The 27879-nt window shown below is 36.2% G+C and overlaps 1 protein-coding gene across 2 annotated transcripts; it reads right to left on the bottom strand.

The window, feature by feature from the left end:
- Window positions 1-22576, bottom strand: LOC131429724 (cytochrome P450 4d1-like). 2 transcript variants are annotated; one of them, XM_058594046.1, is made up of 6 exons: window positions 22507-22576; window positions 14512-14618; window positions 1383-1662; window positions 1250-1319; window positions 632-1182; window positions 1-567 (listed from the first exon to the last, which is right to left on the bottom strand). In XM_058594046.1, the coding sequence occupies exons 1-6, from the start codon at window positions 22559-22561 to the stop codon at window positions 218-220; spliced, it is 1413 nt and encodes a 470-aa protein (XP_058450029.1). In that variant the 5' UTR covers window positions 22562-22576; the 3' UTR covers window positions 1-217. The 2 variants fall into 2 exon arrangements, with proteins under 2 accessions (XP_058450029.1, XP_058450028.1); XM_058594045.1 differs by lacking the exon at window positions 22507-22576 and adding an exon at window positions 21831-22181.
- Between the last annotated feature and the right edge of the window lie 5303 nt (window positions 22577-27879).

Here is a 27879-nt window from a genome sequence, read left to right as displayed (position 1 = left end):
TATGGTTGCCATAATCACAATCTATTTAAAACAATTTCACTCCAACCGCTTCTCTCAGTCAATATTTTTCTAAATAATCTTTTGCCAAAAAAGGCAATAAAAACCTAACAATGTTATCTGTTTGCCGCAATCACACTAATACAACAATCCCTTAACCGTAGTTGATTTACACGGGCATACGAAGATCACAACCATCGCAAAGGAACAAATAACATTATCACTTCCGCTCCCTCAACCGTATCGGAATGCCATAAGTCGGCCGCAGGATCATCTCAGCAATGAATGATTCTTCCTGGCTATGTCCACCCTCCGGTGGCAGTACGACGTAATTTCTCAACACCTTGCTTATAAGGCTCTTGATTTCCGCCATGGCAAACTTTTGTCCGATGCAATTTCTAGGACCCGCACTGAACGGGATGTATCGGTAAGGATTGGTTTTCTCCGCAGATGACTCAACATCAAATCGCTCCGGTCGGAACTCCAATGGATCGTCAAAGTACTCCGGATCACGACCCATGAAGAATGGCACTACAACGACACTAGTTCCAGCCGGAATAGTTCTTCCCTCTAGAAATAAAAACTTTCACACTTGGTGCGTCGAAGAGATAGATCAAAGAAAACAAAAACAAACCAATTTTACTAGTTTCCAGTATTTTCCTACCGAAGAATGGCACTGATGGGTAGAGACGAAGAGTTTCCTTGATCACGAGTTCAAGATACCGCAACTCGTTGAGCTGGGTTAAATTCATAGGACTTCTCCGATCATCTCCAATGACAGACACTATTTCGTCGTATGCTTTCTGCTGAACGTCAGGATGTTTGGACAAACGATACAGTAGAAAACTGATAGCCGAAGTTGTCGTATCGTGACCCTCGAACACAAACGTATCGACTTCCTGACGGATCTCCAAATCCGTCAACGGTCGACCATCGATCGTCGCTTGCAGTAGCATGTCCAGGAAAGCAATCTTCTTACGAACTCCAACTTCGTTGTCCGGATCATCAGCCTTCTTATTGCCTTGCTGTGCTATCGTAGCTCGTCTCGACTGGATCACGCTATTAGTGAAGCCATGGAGAATCTTCAAGGCTTTGTCCTGTCTTCGTCGGTATGAGGACATGTTAAACAAAAAGTTATATCGAGAGAACACGTCGTACATACGGACGTGGATGATAAATGAAATTCTGAAATGAGATAGAAAGAAACGCTTTGTACTCCATTGTTAAATACTGTCAATATGGCTAAGTGTACTCTTTCACGGCCTTTACATAATCGGAATCGGAGTTCTTCTGTGCGTTCACCTTTGTTCCCATAGCCGATTCTGCAAATGAAACGAAAACTCAAAGGGTTAGCACAGCATTGTTGTTCGACGAATTCTTCTTACCACAGATCACATCCAACGCACACAACGTCACCATTGGAAACACATCAAATGATTCCCCACTTTCTGCCTTGGGTTTCAGTTGGTCAATGAAGATATTGCTTTGTTGATCGAATATTTCCACAAACTCATCCAGGATCTTGAAGTGGAAGGTTGGAGTAATAATTTTCCGAAATGTGAACCACTTTTTGTCACCACTAGTAAGAAGTCCTTCGCCCAGCCAAGGACGAATGTAGTCGTACTCGGCAGACTTTTCGATAAACTTCGGACTGTTCAGAAGACCCTGGAAGAAAATAAAGATAAATTGATGTTTGGAATCGAAGCAATGTCACTAATCCATCCGTCTTTATGGCTTTCAACTGATTGTATTGTTGAAGTTGAGGGAATATTCAATTTTGTCACAAGAGATAAGTTGATGGAGTCTATGGAAAATTTTATGTTGGTTCAGAAGTACAACAAACTAAAGGGTGATTTTTTAAGAGCTTGAGAACTTTTTTAAACAATAAAACGCATAAAATTTGCAAAATCTCATCGGTTCTTTATTTTAAACGTTAGATTGGTACATGACATTTACTTTTTGAAGATAATTTCATTTAAATGTTGACCGCGGCTGCGTCTTAGGTGGTCCATTCGGAAAATCCGCTTTTTTATCGACAAATTTTGTTCAGCGATGAGGCTCATTTCTGGTTGAATGGCTACGTAAATAAGCAAAATTGCCGCATTTGGAGTGAAGAGCAACCAGAAGCCGTTCAAGAACTGCCCATGCATCCCGAAAAATGCACTGTTTGGTGTGGTTTGTACGCTGGTGGAATCATTGGACCGTATTTTTTCAAAGATGCTGTTGGACGCAACGTTACAGTGAATGGCGATCGCTATCGTTCGATGCTAACAAACTTTTTGTTGCCAAAAATGGAAGAACTGAACTTGGTTGACATGTGGTTTCAACAAGATGGCGCTACATGCCACACAGCTCGCGATTCTATGGCCATTTTGAGGGAAAACTTCGGAGAACAATTCATCTCAAGAAATGGACCGGTAAGTTGGCCACCAAGATCATGCGATTTGACGCCTTTAGACTATTTTTTGTGGGGCTACGTCAAGTCTAAAGTCTACAGAAATAAGCCAGTAACTATTCCAGCTTTGGAAGACAACATTTCCGAAGAAATTCGGGCTATTCCGGCCGAAATGCTCGAAAAAGTTGCCCAAAATTGGACTTTCCGAATGGACCACCTAAGACGCAGCCGCGGTCAACATTTAAATGAAATTATCTTCAAAAAGTAAATGTCATGTACCAATCTAACGTTTAAAATAAAGAACCGATGAGATTTTGCAAATTTTATGCGTTTTATTGTTTAAAAAAGTTCTCAAGCTCTTAAAAAATCACCCTTTATATAATATAGAAGGTTTATGTTTTCGACAAAGTGTTTGGATTTGAGTTTATTCGAAATTTTTTCGAAGACACCCAAATTGTTTTTCTTCTGTGTTTTAGAATATGGTTTTTCATTAAAAAAAAATCTTCTTACTAATATGCCGTCATAAGCCTAGAGCTTCCTTTCTCAAAGCCATCGTCAAGCAAAATATTTAGGTTTAACAAACTACCTTGATCAAAAAGTTCCCGGAATCACCACCGTGTGGCGCTCTCAGTCACCCGATTAGATTTTATTATGTTTTTTAGGTTACCACATCTGTCATTGACATTCTCGTCAATTTATAGTTTTATACCTGGACATTTGTATAACTTACGCTGTATTCAGTACATCTGCGATTGTGCGATTGTTTGTACAATTTTCAAAAATGGAATTGAATTTGCAACAACGAGTTTGCATTAGATTTTGCGCTAAAAGCGGTTTCAATGGTGCGACGACATTGCAAATGTTAGAAGAGTGTTTCAGCAACGATAGGCACTGCCGATGTAACTGAAGAAAACAGTGGGTTTATCAGTGGCACCAACGCTTCAGAAGTGGTCGTGAGTCTGTGAAAGATGATGGGAGAGAACCTTCACACAATGCCATCGTTATCCGTGAACATTTGGCTAAAAACGAATCAAATACCATTCAGGAACCACCGAAATCGCCTGATTTGGCTCCCTGTGACTTTTTCCTATTCGGTCGACTCAAGAAACCGCTTCGTGGGACGCGTTTCAGCACCCAAACTGAGATTATGGAAAAATCGCAAATGGCTCTGATGGTCATACCGTAAACTGAATATAAAAAATGTTTCAAAGATTAGTTTAAGCGTTGGCTTAAGTGTGTCACAGTCGATTGGGAGAACTTTGAAAGGGACAATAAAGATTTTGATGAATAATCTTGTATCTTGTAAATTCCGGCAACTTTTTGATCAAGGTAGTATTCCCCGAATCCTGAAAGAAGTCATATATCTTCTCAGTGTTTAAATAAAGCAACAAATACGACATAACTAATTATCGCGGCATAGCTTCACCTTGCGCTGTCTCAAAGTTATTTGAAAAAAAAAATGTTCTAGACTTTTTAACCCACAATTGCAACCAATACCTATCTGAAACGCAACACAGATTTAAGCCTAAACGATCTACATCTACAAATTCAGTATCCTACACTTCGTTTATCATCCGATCCCTACAATCGCGTCTACAGGTCGACGGAATTTACACAGATTTCACGGCGTCGTTTGATAAAATACACTATCAAATAGTAATAGACAGCGCTTGGTTTTAACGGTGCTCTACTGGAATGGATGCAGTCAAGTCTAACTGGTCATAAGATGTCTATGAAAATAGGAAACAGAATAACAACACCATTTGCGGTTAGTTCTGGGCTGCCTCAAGGAAGTCATTTAGGACCGTTTATATTTCTACTCTACCTCAACGTTCTCAACTTCACCGTAAAATGACTGATTTCAAGAATCAAGTCGATTATGTAATTTGGAATGCTTCGGTTTCATCTTTCGTATTGTTTTCGTAATATACAGTGCTTGATAAAGACTGTCCCAGAAAGTATGGACGCAACGAAAAACCGCTGCCATTTCGCAATGGTTCAGAATCAGTCAATTTTTTTGCTGCGTCCTGTTGTGTACACTCTTCTCTAACCACTTGTGCTGAACAACGTCGAAAAATTGTGTACAAATGGTGCACAGAACGCGTACTGTCACTTAGAAAGATAGCAAAAATGGAAGGAGTAAGTGAAAAAGCCGTGCGAAATGTAATCAGGAAGTTTGGTGAAGATAACACCTTTGAGGATAAACCGAAAACGGGTCGAAAAAAAGGTCCTGCTAACCCTCAGTTGGATAAACGTATACTGAAGGCGTTCGATCAAAAGAAGGAGGTTTCAGTTCGGGATGTGGCCAAAAAAAGTGGGCACTTCGAAGTGTTCTTCGTGCTAAAGAACGTTTGAATCTTCGTATCTGTAAGAAGCAGAAACAACCAAAACGTAGTCCGAAACAAAAAGCATCGATCAGGCCGAGGGTTCGAAAGCTGTACAGTACGATTCTTGCTGGAAATTTGAACTGCATAATCATGGACGACGAAACCTACGTGAAACTCGATTAAAAATCTTTGCCGGGACCACAATATTATACGATGCGAGAAGGGCAAGTGTTAAACCAGTTCGAGACATCGATTGAAGTCGAAAAATTTGGTATGAAAGCAATGGTCTGGCAAGCAATTTGTAGCAGCGGTAAGATTTCGAAACCCTTCATCACTACTGCTTCAATGAACAGAGAAATATACATCAAGGAATGTTTACAAAAACGCCTTCAACCCAAGATTCGAAGCCACACGGATCCTGTTGTCTTCTGGCCAGATCTTGCTTCTTGCCACTACTCGAAATCAACGGTGGAATAGTATACTACCAAAAATGTCACTTTCGTCCCAAAAGACATAAATCCACCAAATTGCCCACAACTTCGAGCAATTGAGGAATTTTGGGCATTAACGAAGGCACATCTTAGGAAACATGTCTCGGCAGCCGAAACCATTCAACAGGCCGAAAAAGATTGGAAAAAAGTGTCAAAACTTGTCACTAAGAAGTCTGTACGGAATTTAATGAGGAACGTTCGCAAAAAGGTGCGCCAGCTAATCTACAATGGCTAAGTAGCAAATGTTGAGAATAATATTCTGTTGTAGTCTAATATTATCAGTATATCGAATAAAATTTGAATATCTAACACTTGTGAATTATTTACAGCGAAATCAAAGAGCGTCCATACTTTCTGGGACAGTTGTTGCGTTGCAACTGAAATTGCATAGAACAAACTTTTAACATCGTGGAGGGTTCATTGCATTGTATTAATCGGAGAGATACTAGAGCACGCGAGGGCGGGATTCATTGTGGGTATGAAACGGCTCGTTCCCTGTACGTCGAATTCTGAACCGAGCTTAAAAGTGCAAGAAAATGTCTATTTTCACGCCGCTTGACATGCGTTCCTGAGGTTACAGCTATTAGGAAAAGGACTGAAAAGTTTTCTGTGACTGAGAAAAGCTTTGAATCGCTCTCTTACAATCGAACCATTGAACTGGACAGTCGATACTGTCGCAATATCCTACCGTGCGAAGGGTATCGGTTTTATTTAATTGGATTGCGTGGCCGTCGTTCTGGCTAAAGATAATTTCGGGGTTAAATTGTGGAAACCGTATAATTCGAGCTTGTTTCGGTCCGGGAGTGAAGTGTGTGAAAAAAGGTCGACTTCAGAAGCAGATTACCACCTAGCTCTGGATCCTGGCCATAGCTAGTGGCCGAAGAAATCGCGTCGAGATCGCTTGAAGATGTGTTTGGCGATCCGTGGGTAAGTCTTTTTGTATTTGTTTTGTTTCTTAGCTCTCGTAGTTTCTAGATATTTTCCTTCGATTTCAATGAAACTTTCCACGGTATTGCAGTTCCAAAAATTAGTGCGAGCCAAATTGTCCCCCCCTGGGATAAGAGTCCGGGCAAATTAAGTTAAAATCCGCTAACACATCTGCTTATCGTGGATGGCGCAAAAGTGTTAGTTGGTAAGGTTCGCGCCATCTTCCCCTTTACAGACAGAACGGTCGGTACTATACGTAACACAGTCTTTAGTTCTTGATTGTTCTCTAGTCCGATCAACCCTCGAATATGCAGCTATTGTTTGGTGTTTCACATCCGTTTCTTAGAATTTCCTCTGCTAGAACTAACTACGGATATAATAAGCCTTTTTTAGTATGTTTAGTTGTTCTGATGATTTTGATTTTCATCTATCCAGAAATGCAATGAAACGATTGTTCCGTGAGTCCTTTCTTATCTAACAAATTTGTAATGTAATTTACTTTAATCGAAGTTTTATATTGGACCATTTGAATATTGTAATCTGTCAGTAGAAACAATAAGGAGGTTTTGTGCCTTTTGGGGACTATACATTTCATCTCCAGAAAGCTATTCTCTGCTTCCAAATAAATAAATAAACAATTAAATGAATAAACAAATAAAAAAATTTAAAAAAAATTAGTAAATAAATTAATAAATCAATAGATGATTAAATAAATATTACATAAATACACTAAGGACTTTTTTATGCGATCTTTTTTATGCGGTTTTTTATGCAACTTTTTTATGCGAATTTTCAGTGTTAAGCGGTTTTTTTTATGCGAATTTTCAGAGTTATGCGGTTTTTTATGGAATGTTCAGAGTTATGCGGCACTTAAACTCGCATAAAAAAGACTTTAGTGTAAAAAAATGGATAAATAAACAAATAAATAAATAAATAAAGTAATAAATTAATTAATTAATATTAAATGTTTATATTCTCTTATAAACAGAAATTTTAAACTCCGCCTTAACAACAAATTATTAATTTGTAAACAAATTTTCAGACCAGCCATACTTTATGCAGTTCCAATTTGGTCAAGTTGTTATTCCACCTGGGAAACAAACGCTTCAAAGGATTCAGAAAAAATTGAAAATGCTTTTGAAGCGTCCTCTCTGATTCAGTACAGATGAGTTACACAGACCCACAAATGAACGACTGAATGCAAAAGTTGGATAAGTGCAATTTAGTTTGGAAAGCCAGTTTATTTATTTTTGAACGCAAAAACTGGATAAAAACATTGAGAGCAAAAACCGGAGTTGAATTTTGCCAACGCAAGAATCGTTTAAAAACATTGTTTTTTTTTTGAAACAACCGAACAGAAAAACTGTGAATGCAAAAACTGGACAAAAATTTTGCCGGTTCTTTCAAAACAAATATATTTATCCGGTTCCAAGTTCTTACCGACTGTGCAGTGGACGTGGCATGGTTTACTTGTTTATTACGGACAACCTGATCTATGCTTCGTTCCCACAGTGGCAGTTTGTTAAAATTTTAAACGCAAAAACCGCCCTCTCAGCAGGCGGTTCTATTTTGTTGGTAGTTGAGCGCTTGTTGAACGACATACTGCACGAAATATTCTTTCAGTTTGCTGAAACGGTTTGTTGTTGTTTTTTCTCTTGAAAAATAGTATGAAACCTTCATATAGCAAGAAGATTTGTTGTTATTCTACGTGAAGTAGGAGTATTGTACAGGTATGTAGTGTTAGTTTAAAAAAACAAGTGGAGAAAACTTCGAAAATTGTCTAGTAAAACTAGTCCCACGGGGCTACAACTCCTCATTCTAAAAAATGGTTCAACAATGGACCTCTGTCTGCCGGGTTTGTTGAACGAAAAAATGGCATTCGGTTCAACGGTCTGTTTCAAAATCGGCCAACGAAGGTCTCGTGTGGCCTCCCGTTGAACGATTGATTGGACATTCATTGGACCAATGATCCAACGTATTGGACCAATCAAGGACCACCGTTGAACTTTTTTTTCTAAGAGGGCGGATAAATACATTTGTTTTGGAAGAACCGGTTAATTTATTGTCCGTTTTTTTTTACATTCAAAGTTATTTTGTCTGGTTCTTGCAAAAACTATGTTTTTTAAACGATTCTTGCATTGCCAAATCTGTGTCCGGCTTTTGTTCAAAATGTTTTGTCCGGTTTTTGCATTCCAAAATACTTAAACGGGTTTTCCAAACTAAGTTGCACTTGAAAGATGTTTGCCTTCATCCGTTCAAATATAGAACCATTAGAAGTAATGTCACAGAATCGAGGCAATCTTCATTTGAATTGATTCGCTCTTTGTAGTAGTAGTAAGTTAGTATATAAGTTTCTTTTCCCCATTATATATTACAAGTAGGTTCACAATTTTCCCTACAAAAATCACAGAGTTGCGGAAGCAAATTATGTTTTGATGATAATAACAAGTCATGTATAAAATATAGCTGAAAAGTCACCACTTGTGGATGAACACCTAACATGTTCAAATTTAAATCATATTACAATAAACAACGCATTAAAAATAATCTTCATACTATTCTAAGTAACTATTGTGATGGCATCAAGCAACTCAAATGAACCGTTATAGCACAATAACAGTAAGCCAAATCATAGTACGGCCACCAGCAGCAGTGGTGCTAGATATACTGAATAATGAGCTATTATTCGGATCTTGCATCGGTTTCCCTTCCATAACTTTTTCTACAAACGTTATTAAATATTATTTTAAAAGTTTTTTTTTGTTATCTCCACGCCAAGCGGTACTGAGAAAACCCTTTAACAGATTTTAACAATTTTTTTTCTTTCGTCTTGAAATGCCACTAGAATTAAAACAACTCTTAACCTCAAATGTATGTTACAGAAAAAAACGATACGACAAATCTCAGGTGAACAATATTAATTATTATTGGCTAGAAATAATGTTTAATAGGCTCATCAAATTCATTTTACTCGGTTCAACAATCCAAAAGCTATTCCGTTATAAATCGATCGAAAAAAAACGTATATGCACATTAGCCGCAAATAAGTAACCTCAATGATTCAAAAAATGCATAACCATGTATTATGCCAAGTGCAGCCTTCGAGCAGACTTGAGAGCGATTAAAACGGCTTTTAGAAACCATGCGCTATCATTATGTGATAATTTTGATGTCAACCCCTCTAACCAAGGTTACTCGGCATAACCGTGTAGTGTCAAAAGCGATTTCTTGCTAACTGAAAAACTCACAATATATAAGAGTCAGGAATCTGAACCAGAGGGAAACATGTTACATATCTTAATTAGTTTCTTGTAACATCAAACGCGAAATTACTGAAAACAAGTGATAGGATTTATTTTTCGTTTTGTGTTATGACTTTCGAAGCTGTCTTATTACTTTTCAGTATTGTCAACGAGAAACAGACAGAGTGAAATGATTTATCCCAAGTAGAAAATTTTGTTGTTGTTCTGTATTTTTATACTCAAGTGAGTTTTAATTACTCTCGAACCCAGGCATCGACTTACCCATCCCCGAAAACATTATTAACTATGCTGCAACAATTGTTCATACATTTCCACAAGGTACATGGGCTACTTGGGATGAATAAAATTGCGAAAAAGGAAAAACTTTAACCTGAAAACTTCTGCTCACGGAGCAAATGCCCTACAAACTAAGCTACTCTAGGAATATTTGAAGAATATTCCAGAAGGCAATCCACGGAACATGTGTATGAGACTTTGTTGGGCTTCTTATTCCCTTACTTCATTTATCTGGTGAATATTTCTGAAACTTCTCATTTTTGTCGCAGTTTTATTCATCTGGCTTTTTTCGTGGTCTGTTTTTTGTCCATTGTTTTAACGAATTCTGTAAACTTCAATACCGAACTAAGCGATATTGGAGTGTTTATTGCTCTATGTAGCCGGCTACCTAGAATACGTTGCAATTTTATTGCATTATGTATTAATATGTTCTTCCTACTAAAATTCGAAATTTCTTCCGAAACTCGTAAAACTCTGGACCAGTATCGTGCTTCTTATATTCACATTGAAGTAAACAACACGAGAAATGTGCGTACACATAATACATTACATTGTAATTATACATTAAAACGCTTAAATTTCAGTGAAATCATGATCTGAGAACTTTATCATAACATGAAAATACACTGAGGTCTCTTTTTACGCAGGGAATACGTACCGCGTAAAAAACCGCGTTGCTTCGGAAATCCGCGTAAAAAACTCCCAAAGTGAAGAAATTTTTTTATGGCAAATATCTTTTAAAAAAATAAAGAAAACCCCTTCTTAATCCACCTAGTGGTGTGATGCCTTTCTCTTTCTTCAAAACAGTCTCATAAAAACATTTTTTAACTTTTTACTAAATAATTTGTGACACTAATTTGGGCTCATTTTTGACACAAATTGATTCCGGTTGAACCTTAAATATAATTAAGAATTATTGTTGTACATGTAATAATTCTAGATATAGCAAGCAAATAAACAATTCATGAAAATATAAAAAATGGCGTTATAATTAAATATCCAAGTATCTCAAGAACAGCTACTTTTAGAAGAAAGAATATCATGAACAAATCTATTGCCTTTAACATGTAGAATAATATTCTACTGTTTGAATGATTATCTTGAACTTGAAATTTCGAATATATCTGTAAATTGTTTTAGCTGTAACTTCTTCATTTTTCAAAAGGCACGAATGGGATCGCCATCAATCTGAATATTTTAATAAGAGTTTTAAAATAAAATATATAAAAAAAGAAACTCTGATTTTTACCTTTCTCTATAGAAAGGTATTAGAATTGCTGGAAAAACCGACTTTCGAACGGAGCCTCGGAGACCCATAGTGTTATATACCATTCGACTCAGTTCGACGAGATCGGAAAATGTCTGTGTGTGTGTGTGTGTGTGCAATTTTCGAAGATATTTGAACGCGCTCAATTTTCTCAGAGATGGCTGAACCGATTTTAACAAACTTGGGCTCGTTTGAAAGCTACTGTTGGGCCATTGATCAAGTTCGGAAATCAAATGGCTGAGACTTTTGGTTCTGGAGATATGATTGTATAAGTGACGTAACCGACAAAACACGTTGATTTTTACCGCTCTTATATATATATATATATATATATATATATATATATATATATATATATATATATATATATATATATATATATATATATATATATATATATATATATATATATATATATATATATATATATATATGTATATATATATATATATATATATATATATATATATATATATATATATATATATATATATATATATATATATATATATATATATATAAGGGTGCCAAAATTTTGGGATCACCTCTATTTTCGTTAAGCTCTAGTGCTAAAAAGTTTAGGCACCTCGAAAATAGCCTTCATGCAAAATTTGAGCTAAATCGGACATGCGTAAGGGGTAAAGGTTTGACAATTTTCGATCTTGAAAAAGCACCATAGGGGGGAGTACATGAAATTTCCGAAATCGAAAATTTTTTTGATGCCGAAACTCTTAAAACTGCATGAAACATCGAAATTTAGTGTCATCTCAAAAAAATTTTTATTGGAAAAAATCAACTTCCCAAAAAGTCGATTAAAAAAAAAAAATTTTCGAAATGACACTAAATCTCGACGTTTTATGCAATTCTTGGCTTCAAAATTTTTTTTCGATTTCGGAAATTTCATGTACCTATAGTGATTTTTCAAGATATATGAAAATTCCACTAAGTGAACTGAGAAGGCTTTTTGCCTTTCTCTATAGAAAGGTATTAGAATTGCTGGAAAAACCGACTTTCGAACGGAGCCTCGGAGACAAATTTTTTTTATTGTATATTTTTTAGAGTGCCCATTTAATTCCCTTCAACTTCTTCCTGAACGCCATTTTTGTACAATTAACGGTTTCCGAGCAGAGATGCCATTTATACAGATTTATCTGTATTATACAGATTTTTACAGGCTCATACAGATTTAATACAGAGTACAGATTTTATACAGATTTCCTTAATTTAATACAGATTTATACAGATCTCACAAATAGTAAGAAAGAAAAACTTTACTTTTCTGAATGAGCTAGTAGTCTTTTCGTATTTGACAAGATAAAAGTCTATCAATCAACGGAAAATCCAAAATTTAATATGGAAATCTCTTGTGAAATCCATTTATATTATAATTTGAACTATTTTTTTTTAATTGCCCACCACACTCCCCCACACCAAAAAGCTCAACAATGAGCCCCCTGGTAATGGACGCAACTAATCTCAGTTCATTAACACTGGCAAAATTTTAATACTAACAAAGAAAAACAAGAAGAACTGAGATTAAAACAATCTATTCTAAGATGTGCAATTAACTAATTTATTGGTGTGGAATCCCAGTGGAAATAAGTTTCCTCTTAAGAGATCCACGTTTAATATCTAAAATTGAATAATAGAATACTGTTGACGTTTAACTAACATTGATATACAAATAGATTACGATTGTTTAAACTTTACGCTTATTGTATAAAAATTTCATTCAGTCTTTGTCAGTAGTGCTTCAATCTAGATTTGAATACGGTACGGATGTTGATTTGTTGTATGTCAAGAGGAAGTGCATTAAATTTTGTAGGACCGACAAACAGAATACGCCTTTGGCCCAGAGTTGTGGTTATTCGAATGTGTTGACATTACGGCGTACACATGGTTTGATATTCAAGGATGTAATGGCATCATGAAACTTTACTGTCAAACTGAGAGTTGTATGACCTGACTTGACGTTGCATGTTGGGTGTTCAAATTCCAAGTCAAATTATGAAGTCAACATTTTCAAACTAGATAAATATATGGAATTACAATTCAATTGTTGTTGATAAAAAAAAACTATGACATTTCGTCGTTGGATATTCTTGTGAGTGCGGCAATGACTGATTGAATCTACCATCGTACTACCACAATCTATTGGAATAACATCTTTTAGCATTATTTTGTTGTAAGAATTTCATTTAATTGTGAATACAGATTAATACAGATTTTTTATGCAAAGCAATAAAGATTTTCTATGAAAATATTTGGCATCTCTGTTTCCGTTACAACGATTTGAAAAATGCAATTTTCGGGATATGCAAAAAATACATACGCCCTTTTAACAAAAACAGTCGTGAGTCGGATGGACCTCTCAATCTTTTCAAAACTCATGGTTTGCCATACTGAAGCCATGTGCAAAGTTTCATCCAAATCGGAGAAGGTCGAGTCTGATGATCTGCTAAGCATTTCTGGAATTGCTCAAGATCGAAAATTTTCAAACCCTAACCGTCGGGCAGCACCTCTTACTCATATCTGATTCTGCTCAAATTTTGTATGGGGACTTTTATTGAAGTGTGTTTTGTCGGTTACGTCACTTATACCATTATATCTCCGGAATCAAAAGTCACAGCCATTTGGTCTTCGAACTTGAACAATGGCCTAACAATAGCTTTCAAACGAGCATGATTTTGTTAAAATTGGTTCAGCCATCTATGAGAAAATTGAGCGCACACACACACATACATTTTCCGATCTCGCCGAAACTGAGTCGAATGGTATAAAATACTATGGGCCTCCGAGGCTCCATTCAAAAGTCCGTTTTTTTTCCAGCAATTATAATACCTTTCCATAGAGAAAGGCAAAAAACGATTTTGGGGCTTAGAAAAATTTGAGATTTGCGGAATCGAATCTCAAAAATAAATTGGAAAAAACTGGCTTTCCGCGTAGAAAATAACCGCAACTTAAAGAAAAATTTTTATGCCCAATGTCTTAGAAATGGATGAAACGTCCAGATCTGGTGTAATTTCAAAAAAAAATATTTTGAAAAAAATGACTGCGGCTTCAAATTTTTTTTCCGAAATCTAATTTTTTTTTTGGTTTGATGCCAAATATCATAGAAATGCATGAAACGTGTAATTGGAAAAAAAATTGTTCTTGCGTGAGTGTCGAATAACATTTTAGAAATTGTGAATATAAGCTGTAAATGTTTTGCACTGAGTAATACAGTATCATTTAAAAGAACTCTAGCTCACTATCATCCAGAAATTCTTCTAGAATTAGCGTAGACTATTAGCGTTGCTAATAGTCTAGAGGAGGAAGATTTATAACTCCTTTAGTATCATTACATTACATTACAAACGAAATCAATTGAAACAAACTTTGTAAGAAATAGAAAAATAAAACATGTGAGTGCTTCGACACGATCAGTCTCGATAAGATACACCCTTGGTCGTTGACATTGATCAGTACTGCAACACTAACCGTCGCGGGATAACTGGTTTTCGTAATTAACATTACATCTGTCTAACACTGTCAACCCACAGCCAGTGCGCACTGTAAAAATAATTACCTCGGCGACCTTGGCGTCGGTCACGATGATCAGCAAATCTGGCCCCAGCCAGAGGCGGAAGCATTTCCCCGATTCCTTAATGACGTCACTGATCGCTAGAAAGAAGTCTGCGAAGATAAAGAGAAAATAGAATTGGACGCATTAGAAAGTATTACGATATTTTCGTGATTACGAATAGAGTTTTAAAACATTGTTTCATGTTTAACTAGCCCATGATTCAAAACGTGCCAAGTGACGCGTTATGTAACACTTGGACTCTTAGTCTGATTCGCCTGTACAAGATAAAATTTGCCTTCCCCGATTTAGAATTCAACCCAGTACGCATCCATACCAAGGGTCATATTATGCAACGCGAAACGAAAGGTTTATTGTATGACAATTATTGTCTTCTAACAACCACATTACACAAGTAGAAAATTTTAATCGACGTGAAATCACAGAGCACAGACGTCCAAGCTTGTACAAACTTTTATTTCTTAAAATCTGTGTAAACAATACAAATGAAAACTCGTTGAAATCTACATTGTGCACGATTTGTAAGTACCATTGTATGCAAACTCGAACGCAAGAGTCCATTAGCGATTGTTTGCCGAACAACTGTTAAATTTCTCTACATGGATGTCGTTCTTTGTGTTCTTAGTGTTAGCATAGAAAAAATAGATGAGTATTCGAAATTTAACGTTTATTTGGCAAAGTGATCACTAAATAGCCATTCGCCTATAGAGGCGTTTTGAGCAACCCAGCAATTGTTTTCAAGGGTTCTTGTATGCAATGATAATTCATGTGTGCAAAATCGAACACAACGATGATTTTTAACGAATTTTAACTTGTATGCTTTACATAGTTTTTTTTTAAGTTTGCACTAGATAAGATGTCTGTTCTCTGTGGTGTTAGTAGGATCGTAGTATTAGCTATTCAATAGACCAATATCCTAAGGACGGACATTCATGTCTATTGAAACAGAAAGTCACGTTCCGCATCGGAGTGTAGTACCCTTCGCAATAATTTACGGCTGTTTCTACGACAACGATGAATTGTTGATGAATTTCTTGCATTTTTGTTCATGTTATCAAGTATTCCAGTAGCGTCGACTGCCTTAAATCGAAGTTAAGGTACTACATTCCAAAACTGAACTTTACATTCTGTTTAAAAAAAAACTTCCCAGCGACTTATAAGTTCATAGAACAATTGCATGCCATGATTCTACTGATACTTAAACGATTTCTGATCGAGCCTCAAACATACGATATGTGGTTTACCTTATTTTCTGACCTACTGACTCGAGCTCGTGACGAATTTGGATCCCACTGCTTACAACAATTAGACTTGATTGCACTAAACACGCAATAATGAAAGGGGTTTTCCACATTCACACCGATTCTCGAGCTCGATAAAAAAAAATACCGAACTAAATCAGCAAAACGAAAATTTACTTATGGTTTAGAAATTCAAAATGTTATTTTACGAGATTCCATATTTCGAATAATAACTTGTGAAACTTGATAGTAAATAACAAGTATACCGAAATCAGTTAATGCGTTTACCGAGATTCCGAACAGTGTGTTAGCTTTTGACGGAATTCGACGTCAATTTTGAATCTTGTCAATTTCGCAATGCAGCACGTTACCACTGGAGAATATTAATTGTGTGAGGAGAAAGGAAAATATGTTTCGATTTGGAACTTCTAAAGAGTCGCGTCAAACGTTGGGTGAGAGCGAGCTTTCTGCAGAAGAAAAATTATTCTTCTTAGGCGGTTTGGTTCGTCGGTTCTTCATGCACAGCTTCAATTTTTTTCTGAAACCACTGTTTGAATTCGGAAAAGCATCGAAATACGATAGTCCGAGATTATTACTACTAAAAAAAGATATGTCGGATAACGGCTTCCTATTTCATCAAATTTTAAAGGACGTTACCTCAAAAACCCAATTTAAGTACTAAAATCACCATGATTATTTCATATTTCTGCTTAATTCGACTCGCCCCACATTCACAATCGGTTCACATTTCTTGGAAATTACATGAAATTTCCGAAATCGAAAAAACATTTTTGATGTCAAAAGTGATTTAGTGTCATTTCGAAAAAAAAAAAATTTCTGGGACTTCTAAAAGTCCCAGGAAGTCGATTTTTTTTAAAAAGATAGTTTTGAGATAACACTAAATCTAATCCTCGATTTAGCTCAAATTTCGCTTGAGGATTTTTTTCGAGGTGCTTAAACTTTTGAACAATAGCGCTTTACAAAATTAGAGGTGATCCCAAAATATTGTCACAGTAGCTTTCAAACGAGTTAAGTTTGTTAAAATCGGTGCACACACACATACATTTTCCGATCTCGTCGAACTGAGTCGAATCGTATATAACACTATGGGTCTCCGAGGCTCCGTTCAAAAGTCTGTTTTTCCAGCAATTCTAATACCTTTCTATAGAGAAAGGCAAAAACAGCGGAAAACGCTTCTGAAATGTTCACTACTCTGTTTCTAATTTCATCTCAATGGATTTTTATCCATCCTATCTTTGGTCCTACATTCATCCTACTAAATAGCAATTGCTGTATCAAATAAAACAAAATAATGCACTATTACACTTTCAAATCCAAAATATCAGAATTCATCTTAAAAAGGCCGACTGCCAAATGTAAGACAACACACGGTATTTTTAGAATAGGTTAATAACCAATTCGACTTTCAAAAATTATTTGGTCGTTTTCGTTTTACATTTATATTTTTACTGCAAGGTTTATCTGGATTATGTGTTATGTTAACATACATTGGAATGAAACTAGTGCTAGATTTGCAATAATGGTCATTTCATTAGTGCTTAACATACACTTTCTAGTAATATTCGAAACCGAAACAGTTTTATTGAAATATAAATTTCAAAAATATAATTAAATATTACGGATACCAAAAAACACTTGTTGATGGTAATCTAAAGAAGTGAAGATTTTTTTCATAAGATTTTAAGAAAACTTGGCAACCTTGCGATACGAAATGAGATGAAAACAAAGCTCAATGAAGTAAATTAAGTGCGAACTTGCATCTAATATTTTTTGAAGATTTTTATTCATTCATTACCCAAATTTTATGCTACGGCACATAACCGTTTTCAATATATTTACGTTTCGTCTTTGACTCATCAGTGCATTGAAGTTCAAATCGAACTGCTGAATTCAAAACTCGGCAGCTCAATTTGAACCGCTAAGCAGATTTTTATTGTCTAGCGGGTAATTTTAAGAGTTTTCAGTCGTCAATTAAGCAAGTGAAATGTGAACACGGTAATTGTGAAGTCATCCAACGTTTAATGGTGATGTAATTTTGTAAAATAGTGGTCAGGCTTTAAGGCGAATCGATTAGTAAATATTCAGAAACCTGACGAACTGATAAACAGAGATGGCATTTCACCAGAGTGATACACGCTGGCGTCAGATTCTTGTCCACACCGAGGATGCAAAAAACGAAGCATCGCACAAAGAGGAAAGCGCACTTCTTCTCGGTGTCGGATAGACAGCATTTGAGTGTGTGCTCGTGGTTAAAGCAGCTGGCGCGAGTGAAACACATTCTCTTCGCATGAATCGCTCACACGCGCTCTCGTCTAAATACACCCAAGTGACCACGCGTGATGGTGAGCGAACACTTCTGTGAACTTCAATTAATAGAGAGTAGATCTGGCCTTGCTATGAAAAATTTGCAAGGAAAGCCGAAAATTTTACGATAAATTGTTTTATTTTGTTGATTTTGCGTGTCCACGCTTCTTCTACGCAAACCATACAGCAGAGTGTTCACCGGCGTGTACACCTCTGTGAAAGTATCTGCATCCACCTCAGAGAATTTATTAGCTAATGCTCTAGCACTTTGGTGCGATTCAGTGGAAGAGGTAAAAGGAAATAAACAAACGCACTCATCATGCGTGCACACTTTATACAACAGTGGTGTATATATGTGAAAGAGAAGAGCTCTCGTTGAAGTTGTCAGTGCGAGGGGAGAAATTTTACTTGCTCTTCGTCACACAGAGGAGATGGACATCTCTGCTGATAAACTTCTGTCGAAAATGTTTCCTAAATTGGAAAGCGAATTTATCTATACCCATATTTTATAAATATAATATATACCTTATGATAAAAAAAAGAACCGGAATTTTCATTTTAAAATTCCCGCGCTTGTCCAATCGGTAAACTTTTATTCTCTCAACTTTGGCAACACTTTTATACACATTCTGTCAAATTTTGACGCATATCGTGCGATTAGTTTTTGTTTGGCGTTTGTATAGACGAAGAAAAATTTTCGTGTGGCGATTTTTATGATGAAAATTTAGAACAACGTGCGTGCATCATATTTTGTGTTGCAAATGGATTTAAGTGTTTCGAAACGTTGAAAATGTTAGACAAGGCCTTTGGTGAATCGTGTCTAGGAAAAACTCAGGCATACGAGTGGTATAAACGCTTCACAGGTGGTCGTACAAGCTTGGATCATGATGAGATCCCTGGCCGCCCAACAACATCTGTTACTGAAGAAAACATTGAATCGGCAAAGCAAATCGTGTTGCAAAATCGTTCTGTACCGATTAGAGAGATTGCTGTGTTGTTGGGCATCTCTTATGGATCAGCCGAACACATTTTAACTGATGTTTTGGGTTTGAAACGCGTCGCTTCTCGGCTGGTGCCAAAAAAGCTGAATTTCATTCAAAAACAGCGTCGTGTTGATGTGGCCAAAGAGATGATTTCCAACGCAGATATTGACCCCACATTCATCGAATGCATCATAACTGGTGTGAGGTGTGGATCTATGAATATGACGTCGAAACCGCACAACAATCGACCGGATGGCACTTCGAAGGCGAGCCGTTGTTCTAAATTTTCATCCAAAATCGCCACACGAAAATTTTTCAACTTCTTTGTATAGACGCCAAACAAAAACTAATCGTACGATATGCGTCAAAATTTGACAGAATGTGTATAAAAGTGTTGCCAACGTTGAGAGAATAAAAGTTTACCGATTGGACAAGCACGGGAATTTTGAAATGAAAATTCCGGTTCTCATTTTATCATAAGGTAGGTATAGAATTTGCTTAAAATTTAGAAAAAAAATCCGAGGTCCGGAGAGTCGAGTGTCAAATACCAATCGATTCAGCTCGACGAACTGAGCTAATGCGCGCGCTTGTGTGTGTATGTGTGTGTGTGGTTAATTCTTAATTGATTCTTAGATTTCATTTGAATCTTAGATCGGTTCAGCCATCTACGAGAAAAATGAGTTACACTGTTTTAATTTCGTTTCACATATCATCCTGTAGTTCCGGAACCAGAGGTCGGAACCAAACATAATTCAGGAACCTTGTTTGGGAGTATACGACTTTTCATATGAATCTGAGTTTGTAGAAAACGGCTGAGTCATCTCCGAAAAAAATTGAGTGAAATTATTTGTCACACACGCATTAGCTGATCTCGACGAACTGATTCGAATGGTATATGGGTGTTATGTTCTTCCAGGATTTATTGCTGTTAGTAGTTCAAATAAATATAATCATGGAATTGCTTTCAACTCAAAAATTCTGCCATCATCTGGTTTACATGTCATATTCGAACGATCATGTTGCCAAAAACGAACCGTGCTAAAATCGGTCCGAGGCAACATATCATGCTGTACACAGTCTTTTGGTCTCGTGTTTTCCGTTGCTCCCAAGCATTTCTTTGCCAGACAGCGCTCAAAACTTCTACTGCTGGAATAGGGGAAAAAGTCACTTACACAAAAATTTCGATATCTCCGTTAAAAATGGACGGATTATAACAATCTATGGCTTGTTGAATAGGTATTACCGTGCAGAATCTAAGTCTGAAAATTTTGACATAAAATTTCGTATAACTCAAAAAGTAAACATCCGATCTCAAAACCATTCAATAGCGTTCAGGGTGACGAGGAGACCTTTCTTTTGCGACAAGTTTGATCAAAATCGGTCCAACCATCTCTGAGATCTCGACCTCTTAGTTGACAACACACATACAGATACACACACATACACACACGGACATTTGTTCAGTTTGTCGAGCTGAATCGATTGGTATATGACATTCGGCCCTCCGGGCTTCGGAAAATTTTTCTAAAGTTTGAGCGAATTCTATACCTATTTTTTATATTTATAAAAAAGGTAAAAATAGGTAGGAATGATTTTCAGTGTAGCTTTACATTCCTTTTGTGAAATTTGGCCCTTCTGTTTCAACAGACTTCGCAGCCGATTGTTAGCATACAGAACCATTGCATGACTGGTGCTACGATCCTACTGACAATAAGAATCCTTCCAGGTCGGCGGTCGAACGTACGACATTTGGATTGTGAAGACCAGCGCCCTATGCATTGAACCACCAACCTAGGCTAATATATATTTCTAAGATAATATTGCGATGAAGCCAGTGAATCTGTTGACACGAATTACTTTAGTACTGTTAAATAAAAAATTAAAGATGAATTTGATGAGAGATTTCAGCAATTCAAAGTAAAAAAAAAACATTCTAACAAAAACAAACAGTAACGACATCCACTTTGAGTTATTTGGATTTAATTATTTTTTCATAAAAAGCAATATTTATTCAAGCACTATTTATAGTTGTGTCTGTGACTTTTTAAAAAGTGTTTTTGGCGCTTTCGTCTCAAAAGGTTCCCGACTGCACTAGGTGGATTAAACCAAGTTTCGCAATGAATTATAAACATTGCTGTTTATGAATTCAAAGAAGCGGAAGATTAACAACACAGACGTTGCAGCGGAATAAAAAAACGTTGACATTCAAACGTGCCACCACAGAGAATTTAATTAATAGCTATAAAAAATCTGAGCCTAGCTAACTTCGCAGTTGTTTTACGGACTTAAAAATAATCAGCTAATCCGCCGAAGCTACAGAACCTTATCTTTTCCGAGTTATCAAGTTCAACGTTCACGCTAATAATTATTCTACAGTCAAGTTTATTTTCATGTGGGTATTACGAACCGCATAATGAGATAATTTTTAAAATCACTATAATACTAAATCACAAGTTTCTGAAACGCGCATCACTTGAAGAAAAACAGAAATGAATTGTATAAAAATTCACATAAAAACGGAATAATTTGGCAAATGTTTATATAGATTCAAAATCTTCAGGATCTATAAAACTCCTAACTTCGGAACTCTACACGAATACCGGAAAAAAATATATCAATCCACCTTAACAACCGCATATAAAAGACTTCAGTGCTGCTAGTTTTTGTTATGCACAGGATATTCGCAGACTTTAGTGTGCAAAATTTATGATCTGCATAAACTCAGTTACTCATCTCCACCTGCCTGCACACTTACCGGCGGGAGTTTTGTTAACGAACCGCAGTGCATTTCCGATCAACGGATAACCTTTGGGTCCTCCGATTTTGGCCGCATAATACAGGGCATCGGCAAACTTTCGATGCAAATAGATGCCGAGCCCAACAATCCACACAAGCGCAACTACTGCCAGAAGCATTTTCGTTAGACCACGCTTTGCGCGCCCAGCTACCTAATCACTTTCCGTTGCGGGGGGAAAATGTCGCGAAAACGTAAACAATGCGCGAAAGCTTAGAAGCAACTGAACGAACAGCCCGGTCGGGAATGACTTTTTAGGAGCAGATCGCCTCGATATTGTACCCGTATCGTCGAGATTGCAGGCTAACGTGCCTAACACTAACACCGCCGAGTGCGTTTGACACTGAAATAGCGCATACCCCCAGGCGTACTAAATATTGAACCGCGTAATTGTGTCTGTTATGTAACCTATATAGGGAAACGGAACGATTAAAAAGTAACAATGTTGCCCTTCGCATTAGGCATGCACGCCAGCCTCCGATTACAAGGGATATCTGTGATGACTGCTGCTGCGTACGACTCATGCGTTGCACTCACATGCAATCAGATCTCATTGCAACAACTGGAAGTGCAAACCGGCAAACTCCTGGCCTGCATGTATGTGTTTGATAAACCGACATTAGTTTGGGATACCAACCTGACTTCCTTGATTGATCAACTTCACACAGAATAACACAAAAACAAAAGTTCATTTATTCTAGGGATCGAGCATTGTTTACTAACAAAAAAAACGCGGTTTGTAGCAAGCCATGCGTTGTCTGACATACAATTGATCCCACTCATCCGTAACTTTATACGAGTTGCCGAAAAAGATAGTCTGGCAGTAAATACGCTTGTAAATGCTTCACCGTGACTGGACTATCAAGCAATTGTTTACCGATCGTTCATATGACTCATTATGCCGCATGTATTACTGAACAATGTAATCAAACGATCGCTACGTCATCATGTACAGTGATGATACTCAGAACTCATACTGAGGCTGGTAGTTCAATTCCAGAACTCTATCGAAGCTTTATCTGTGTTTGATACGTGGTAGAGATTTTTGTGACGTGCAAATTATATTGCAAAAAATATGCGTTATTTTAATTTGATTATTAAGCAAATGTCTGTGTGTATGTACGGAACAAAGTCGGTGAGATGTCAGAGATGGTTGGGCCGATTTTCTCAAACTATTCCCAAATGCAATGTCTCCTCGTCAACCAGAATGCCATAGAATGTTTCTGGGAAGCGATTATTACTGGTTGTGTTGTACAATGATTTATGTAAAAATAACCAGTATATGCGAAGAATATCTTCTTTATCTGCTTTTCTTCTATATCGACATTTCAAGGGACATATGGCATCATTGTTGTGAGGCATATTATAAGGTTGCTGGGGAATTATGCCTACGGCAAGCGAAAAAACTGAGAACATGGTCGTTTTGGAAAATGTGTTCATATCAATCAATTCTCATCACTTCTACCGAAATCATTGAAAATTATGTTCCTCAGGCGTATTGCAACGAAATACCTACATTCTCGAAGAAAATATTTCGGCACATGTAGAAATATCTGTGTTTTCTTAAGGGGACATATTATAACACTTTACCCTGATCGAACTGTGTCAGATAACATTATTAAATATACGGGAAGTGAAAAACGTACGAAAATGTGCTAAATACATAGAATATGACAAAAGAATTACCACCACGCTATCTTGTGCTGACCATGCTGAGTAAATTCTTCAATACATAACTTCAAATCTTCAAATTTTTTAGGATATATAGAACAAGCAAATAACTAAGCCTTTGCAGAAATCCTGCATAAACTATGGAAATGTGTTGAAAACAAATAAAAAAGTCTTTCTTATTAATCTTAGGAATACAGATATCAAAGATGCCAGATCTGTAAATCTGCAGATTTCATAGTGCTGCAGACATGTTTTGTTGTGCAGACTTTTGAAAATCGAGTTTCGTTAAACTTTACAGACTTTTGAAATTGTCGCGACCTCTTTTGCTCCCGCCAACTCAGTTTAGCGTATTATACTTTTCTAGCGGACCCCTGCACACTTCGTAGCGCAATAATATTAGATTAGATGTAGACTATCAAAACTACTTATCAATTTAAATGATTATTGAAGAAAAGTATCATTATAATGCTCTATGATAGAGGCCCCAACCTTTTTATATCGCGGACAACAGGACAAAATATATAAAACCGATGGTTTGCCGAAACGCAAACAGGCAGCGAACAATTTACCATCCGAAAAAAACTCTAAATTCACACTACACACTCATAACGATTATTGACGGTAACGGAAAAGTTAAATGGATGAGAAAATGACGTTCAGAGTGAAATGACATATCAGTGGGCATCATTGGAATGCAAGGAATGAAAACTTTCTCTTCTTCTAATTTGCCATTAAAAATTGCTGCATCGACAACATTTGCGATTACCTTTTTAACTTTAAACCTTTGTCTGTACTTGTTCCTCGATTTTCTGCACTTTATTTTGTACTTTGTGTGCTTGTTTCTGTACTTTCTGTGCTTGTTTCAGAATTTGTTCCTGTACGCTCTATTCCTGCTCCAGTATTTTCTGTATTTGATCCTGTAACTTCTGTACTTATATCTGTACCATATGCACATTCTGTACCTTGTTCCGCACTCAATTGTGCCAGTACTTCCTACACTTGTTTCCCTCATTTCTGTACTTGGTTTTGTACTTTCTGCATTTGTTCTCGATCTCAACATTTTTCCCCAATTCAGGTACACACGTACACTTCGCACTTTAAAGCAGTTTTTTCCTACTCTTAAAAGTCCCAAATGATTCAAGCAAAATACAACCAAAATCAGTTTGACGGTTTATGAGCAAGAGAGTGAATCATTCGAATAGGTAAAACATGTCGATGAGTTCCCAAATCTCGGTTCATTCGATGTAATTTAAAAACAGAAGGCAAACGGGATGGTTCGAGTACATTGGACGAAACTCTTCATAGTTAATTCGAATCGCGTTTGGGCCAATTGAAGACATTTGGACTCAAATAAATAACCGAGCTTGCAATTTGAAGCAATTGACGAAATATAGAGGTCGTTTCGAGAAAAAATTACACAAAATCCCGTCCAAAAAATCCTTAAGAGGTATAGCACGGGAAATGCTTATGAAAGATTTAAGCCGAAAAAAACAGAAATCATCCTTCTAATTCGAATGGAATCGTTCCAAAAGGTAGAGAGCCGAACAGTTTTGGTGTTTGAGCTAACGGTCTTAATTTGAAGTGGAAACTGAGGTGTGCTGAACCTGTTGTCTCAGTGCATTGTGAAAGCAATAATTATATCTATCAAGAAGATACAATTCCCATTTCTGTAATTTTAAGAAAACAACTTATCATAAAAAACGTTAATCATCTTATAGTCGTTTTATAATTTGACTTCACGGTATTGAACCCTAATTTATATATCGGAAAATGGAAACCTGTATGCTGTTCATTTGGCGCCCTTACCTAATTGAACATGTGATTCGAAATAAAGAAACACGTGAATCAAGTAGGCTCAGTGAAATTTTTGCACAAATCAGCTCGTTTGGCGCCAAACGGTTTTAATAATAATCTAGTATTCATATTTTGTTCTCCAGCGGGCAGCAGCATTGCATAACTCGATATGCGCCAAACAATCATCGGAGATCTAGCATGCATTGTGTGGAAAATTTCCATTTTTTCAGATGAAAAATCTGTACATCTGTATCAGGAGATCAAAAATCTGTATGTAGAATGTGGTAAGAAATCGAAGCAGAATCGAATGAAAAAGTCTTTCTTGGTTTGAATTTTACGATGTAGTTGGAAAATGGCTGGAAGATATTTTTGAGTTTGAGCCTTTCGAAATGATAAAGTGAGCATAGAAAAATCCTTATTAGCAGATAGGACATCTGTGATTACTGTTCTTGGTGTTCCTATTTAAGTAAGTTTTACCCTCTTTTAAGAATTAACACGAAATCAGGATAATGGTTTTACTTCGAGAAACAACAGTACCATGATACAATATATTTTAACTCGATCATTATTCAATTTTTAAACCACTCTCTCAAAAATCTGTAGAAATCTTTATTTCTTACCAAAAATCTGTAATCTGTATATATAGAATCTTGGTCACAAATTTATCTGAAAAATCTGTAAAATACAGATTAATCTGTATATGTGGCAACCCTGCTTTCCGGTACAGTTGGTCCAGTTCAGTGGTGGCCAGAATTGCCAGGTTATTTTTTCAAAATTCTGTCAAAACTCAAAAATGTATCTGGATTTGTCCTAAGACAAGACCTGACAACTGGCTTCTTATTCTTCCTTCCGAATCATCCTTCTCGTCATTTTCGCCCTGTGGAATAAATACCAACGTATCGGCTACAGTGTAGCCATATTTACAGATTTTGTAATAACTATGCTAGGAAAAAAAATATTATATTTAAATTTTTAGACTTTATGTTTTTGATTTGAAATAAACATGAAAAATGTTTTGGTGAATGCATTTCTTTATTATATACTAATGTTTAAAAACAATTAATTGAGCTTTGATGACAAAACACGAAATATCTCATGTTGAACGCAAAATCGAATCCATTGTTGACGTATTACCGGATCTTTTGGAAACCGGAAAAAGTCAGGTTTGGATAGAAATGCTTAATGCGACCACAGTGTGGAACACAACAGTTCGTTCTTCTCGTAAAATTAAACACACTTTCGAGTTTACACTAATTTAAAAAATCTTTTTTGGTTACACTTTAATTCACTAAAAAGAAAAACGGCTTGATGCATATTTTAATTACACAGTCCTGCCACTATAAACATTTATTACCAATGAGATTGAAAAAAAGTGAAACATTCTGCGAAAATTTTCATTTTCATTGGTGAGCTAAAATTATACATTTTAATAAATTTGTTTTCTGATTTTCTTTATACTTGGCATCATTGCTCGCGTACCCTGCAAAAGTTTTTTCTTTTCACAATGTCCAGGTAGCAACATCAAAATCAGCCAATCAGAAACTGGTCCATTTTGGAACTGCACCATTTGCATCAACCGCGCAGGGTTGCCACATATACAGATTAATCTGCATTTTGCAGATTTTTCAGATAAATTTGTGACCAAGATTCTGTATATACAGATTACAGATTTTTGGCAAAAAATACAGATTTGTACAGATTTTTGATAGCGTGGATTAAAAATTGAATAATGATCGAGTTAAAATATATTAAATAATGGTTGTGTGTTAATTCTAAAAAGAGGATAAAACTTATATAAAAGAGTATGTTAAGGACAGTAAACACAGATGTTCTATCTGCTAATAAAGATTTGTTTATGCTTACTTTTATTTACAACTAGTGTAGCGTAATTGCTTTTGCTTTCAAAAATTGCTTTTGCTTTCAAAAATTGCTTCTGATAAGATGGAACGATAATGGCCTAAGGTAGTAAAGAAGAAAGATTGCAAATTGCATTATACCTAATGAACAAAAGTGAAAATAATCAGATTAAGTTCTCACTTTCAGATTGGATTTTAAAAGTTTTTCGTCATATCATTATTTCAAGAAGCTCAAACGCAAAAACAACTTTTAGCGTTTTTTTTTTCAACTACATCATAAAATTCAGACTAAGAAAAGTTTTGGTTTCTTTAAAGTTGGGGTCTAAAGACTTTTTCATTCCGTTGTGCTTCGATTTCTTATCACTTCTTTATACAGATTTTCAATACAGGTTTTTGAGCTCCCCATACAGATTTACAGATTTTTCTTTTGAAAAATGCAGATTTCAATGTGGCAACCCTGCAACCGCGTCGACTTAAAAAAGTTTATGTTTACATTATGTATCGCTATAGGAACAGAGCGAAGGAACATCAAAAAAGGCATTTTCGAGCCGACATTTCCCCGATAGGATGTAGAGGTGTGCGAAACAGCTCATAAGGATGTGAAATTAGGGATGTTTAGAATTACTCGATTATTTAATAATCGAGTATAATTTTGAAACTATTCTGATATAGAGGTGTGCAAAACAGCT

This window comes from Malaya genurostris, chromosome 2, assembly GCF_030247185.1.
Source record: "Malaya genurostris strain Urasoe2022 chromosome 2, Malgen_1.1, whole genome shotgun sequence".
In the NCBI taxonomy this organism is placed as follows: Eukaryota; Metazoa; Arthropoda; class Insecta; order Diptera; family Culicidae; genus Malaya; species Malaya genurostris.
Note: the sequence above shows the minus strand (reverse complement) of the source record. Positions and strands in the feature narration are given on the sequence as shown.

What these genes read in the sequence shown, in the direction of transcription:
- LOC131429724 (XM_058594045.1), bottom strand. Translation starts at nt 21,990, where the DNA reads ATGCTTCTGGCAGTAGTTGCGCTTGTGTGGATTGTTGGGCTCGGCATC. An exon ending in CCGACGCCAAGGTCGCCGAG is followed by an intron (nt 1,663 to 14,511) that starts GTAATTATTTTT and finishes ATTTTCTTCCAG; the next exon opens with GGTCTTCTGAACAGTCCGAA. An exon ending in TGCGTTGGATGTGATCTGTG is followed by an intron (nt 1,320 to 1,382) that starts GTAAGAAGAATT and finishes TTTCATTTGCAG; the next exon opens with AATCGGCTATGGGAACAAAG.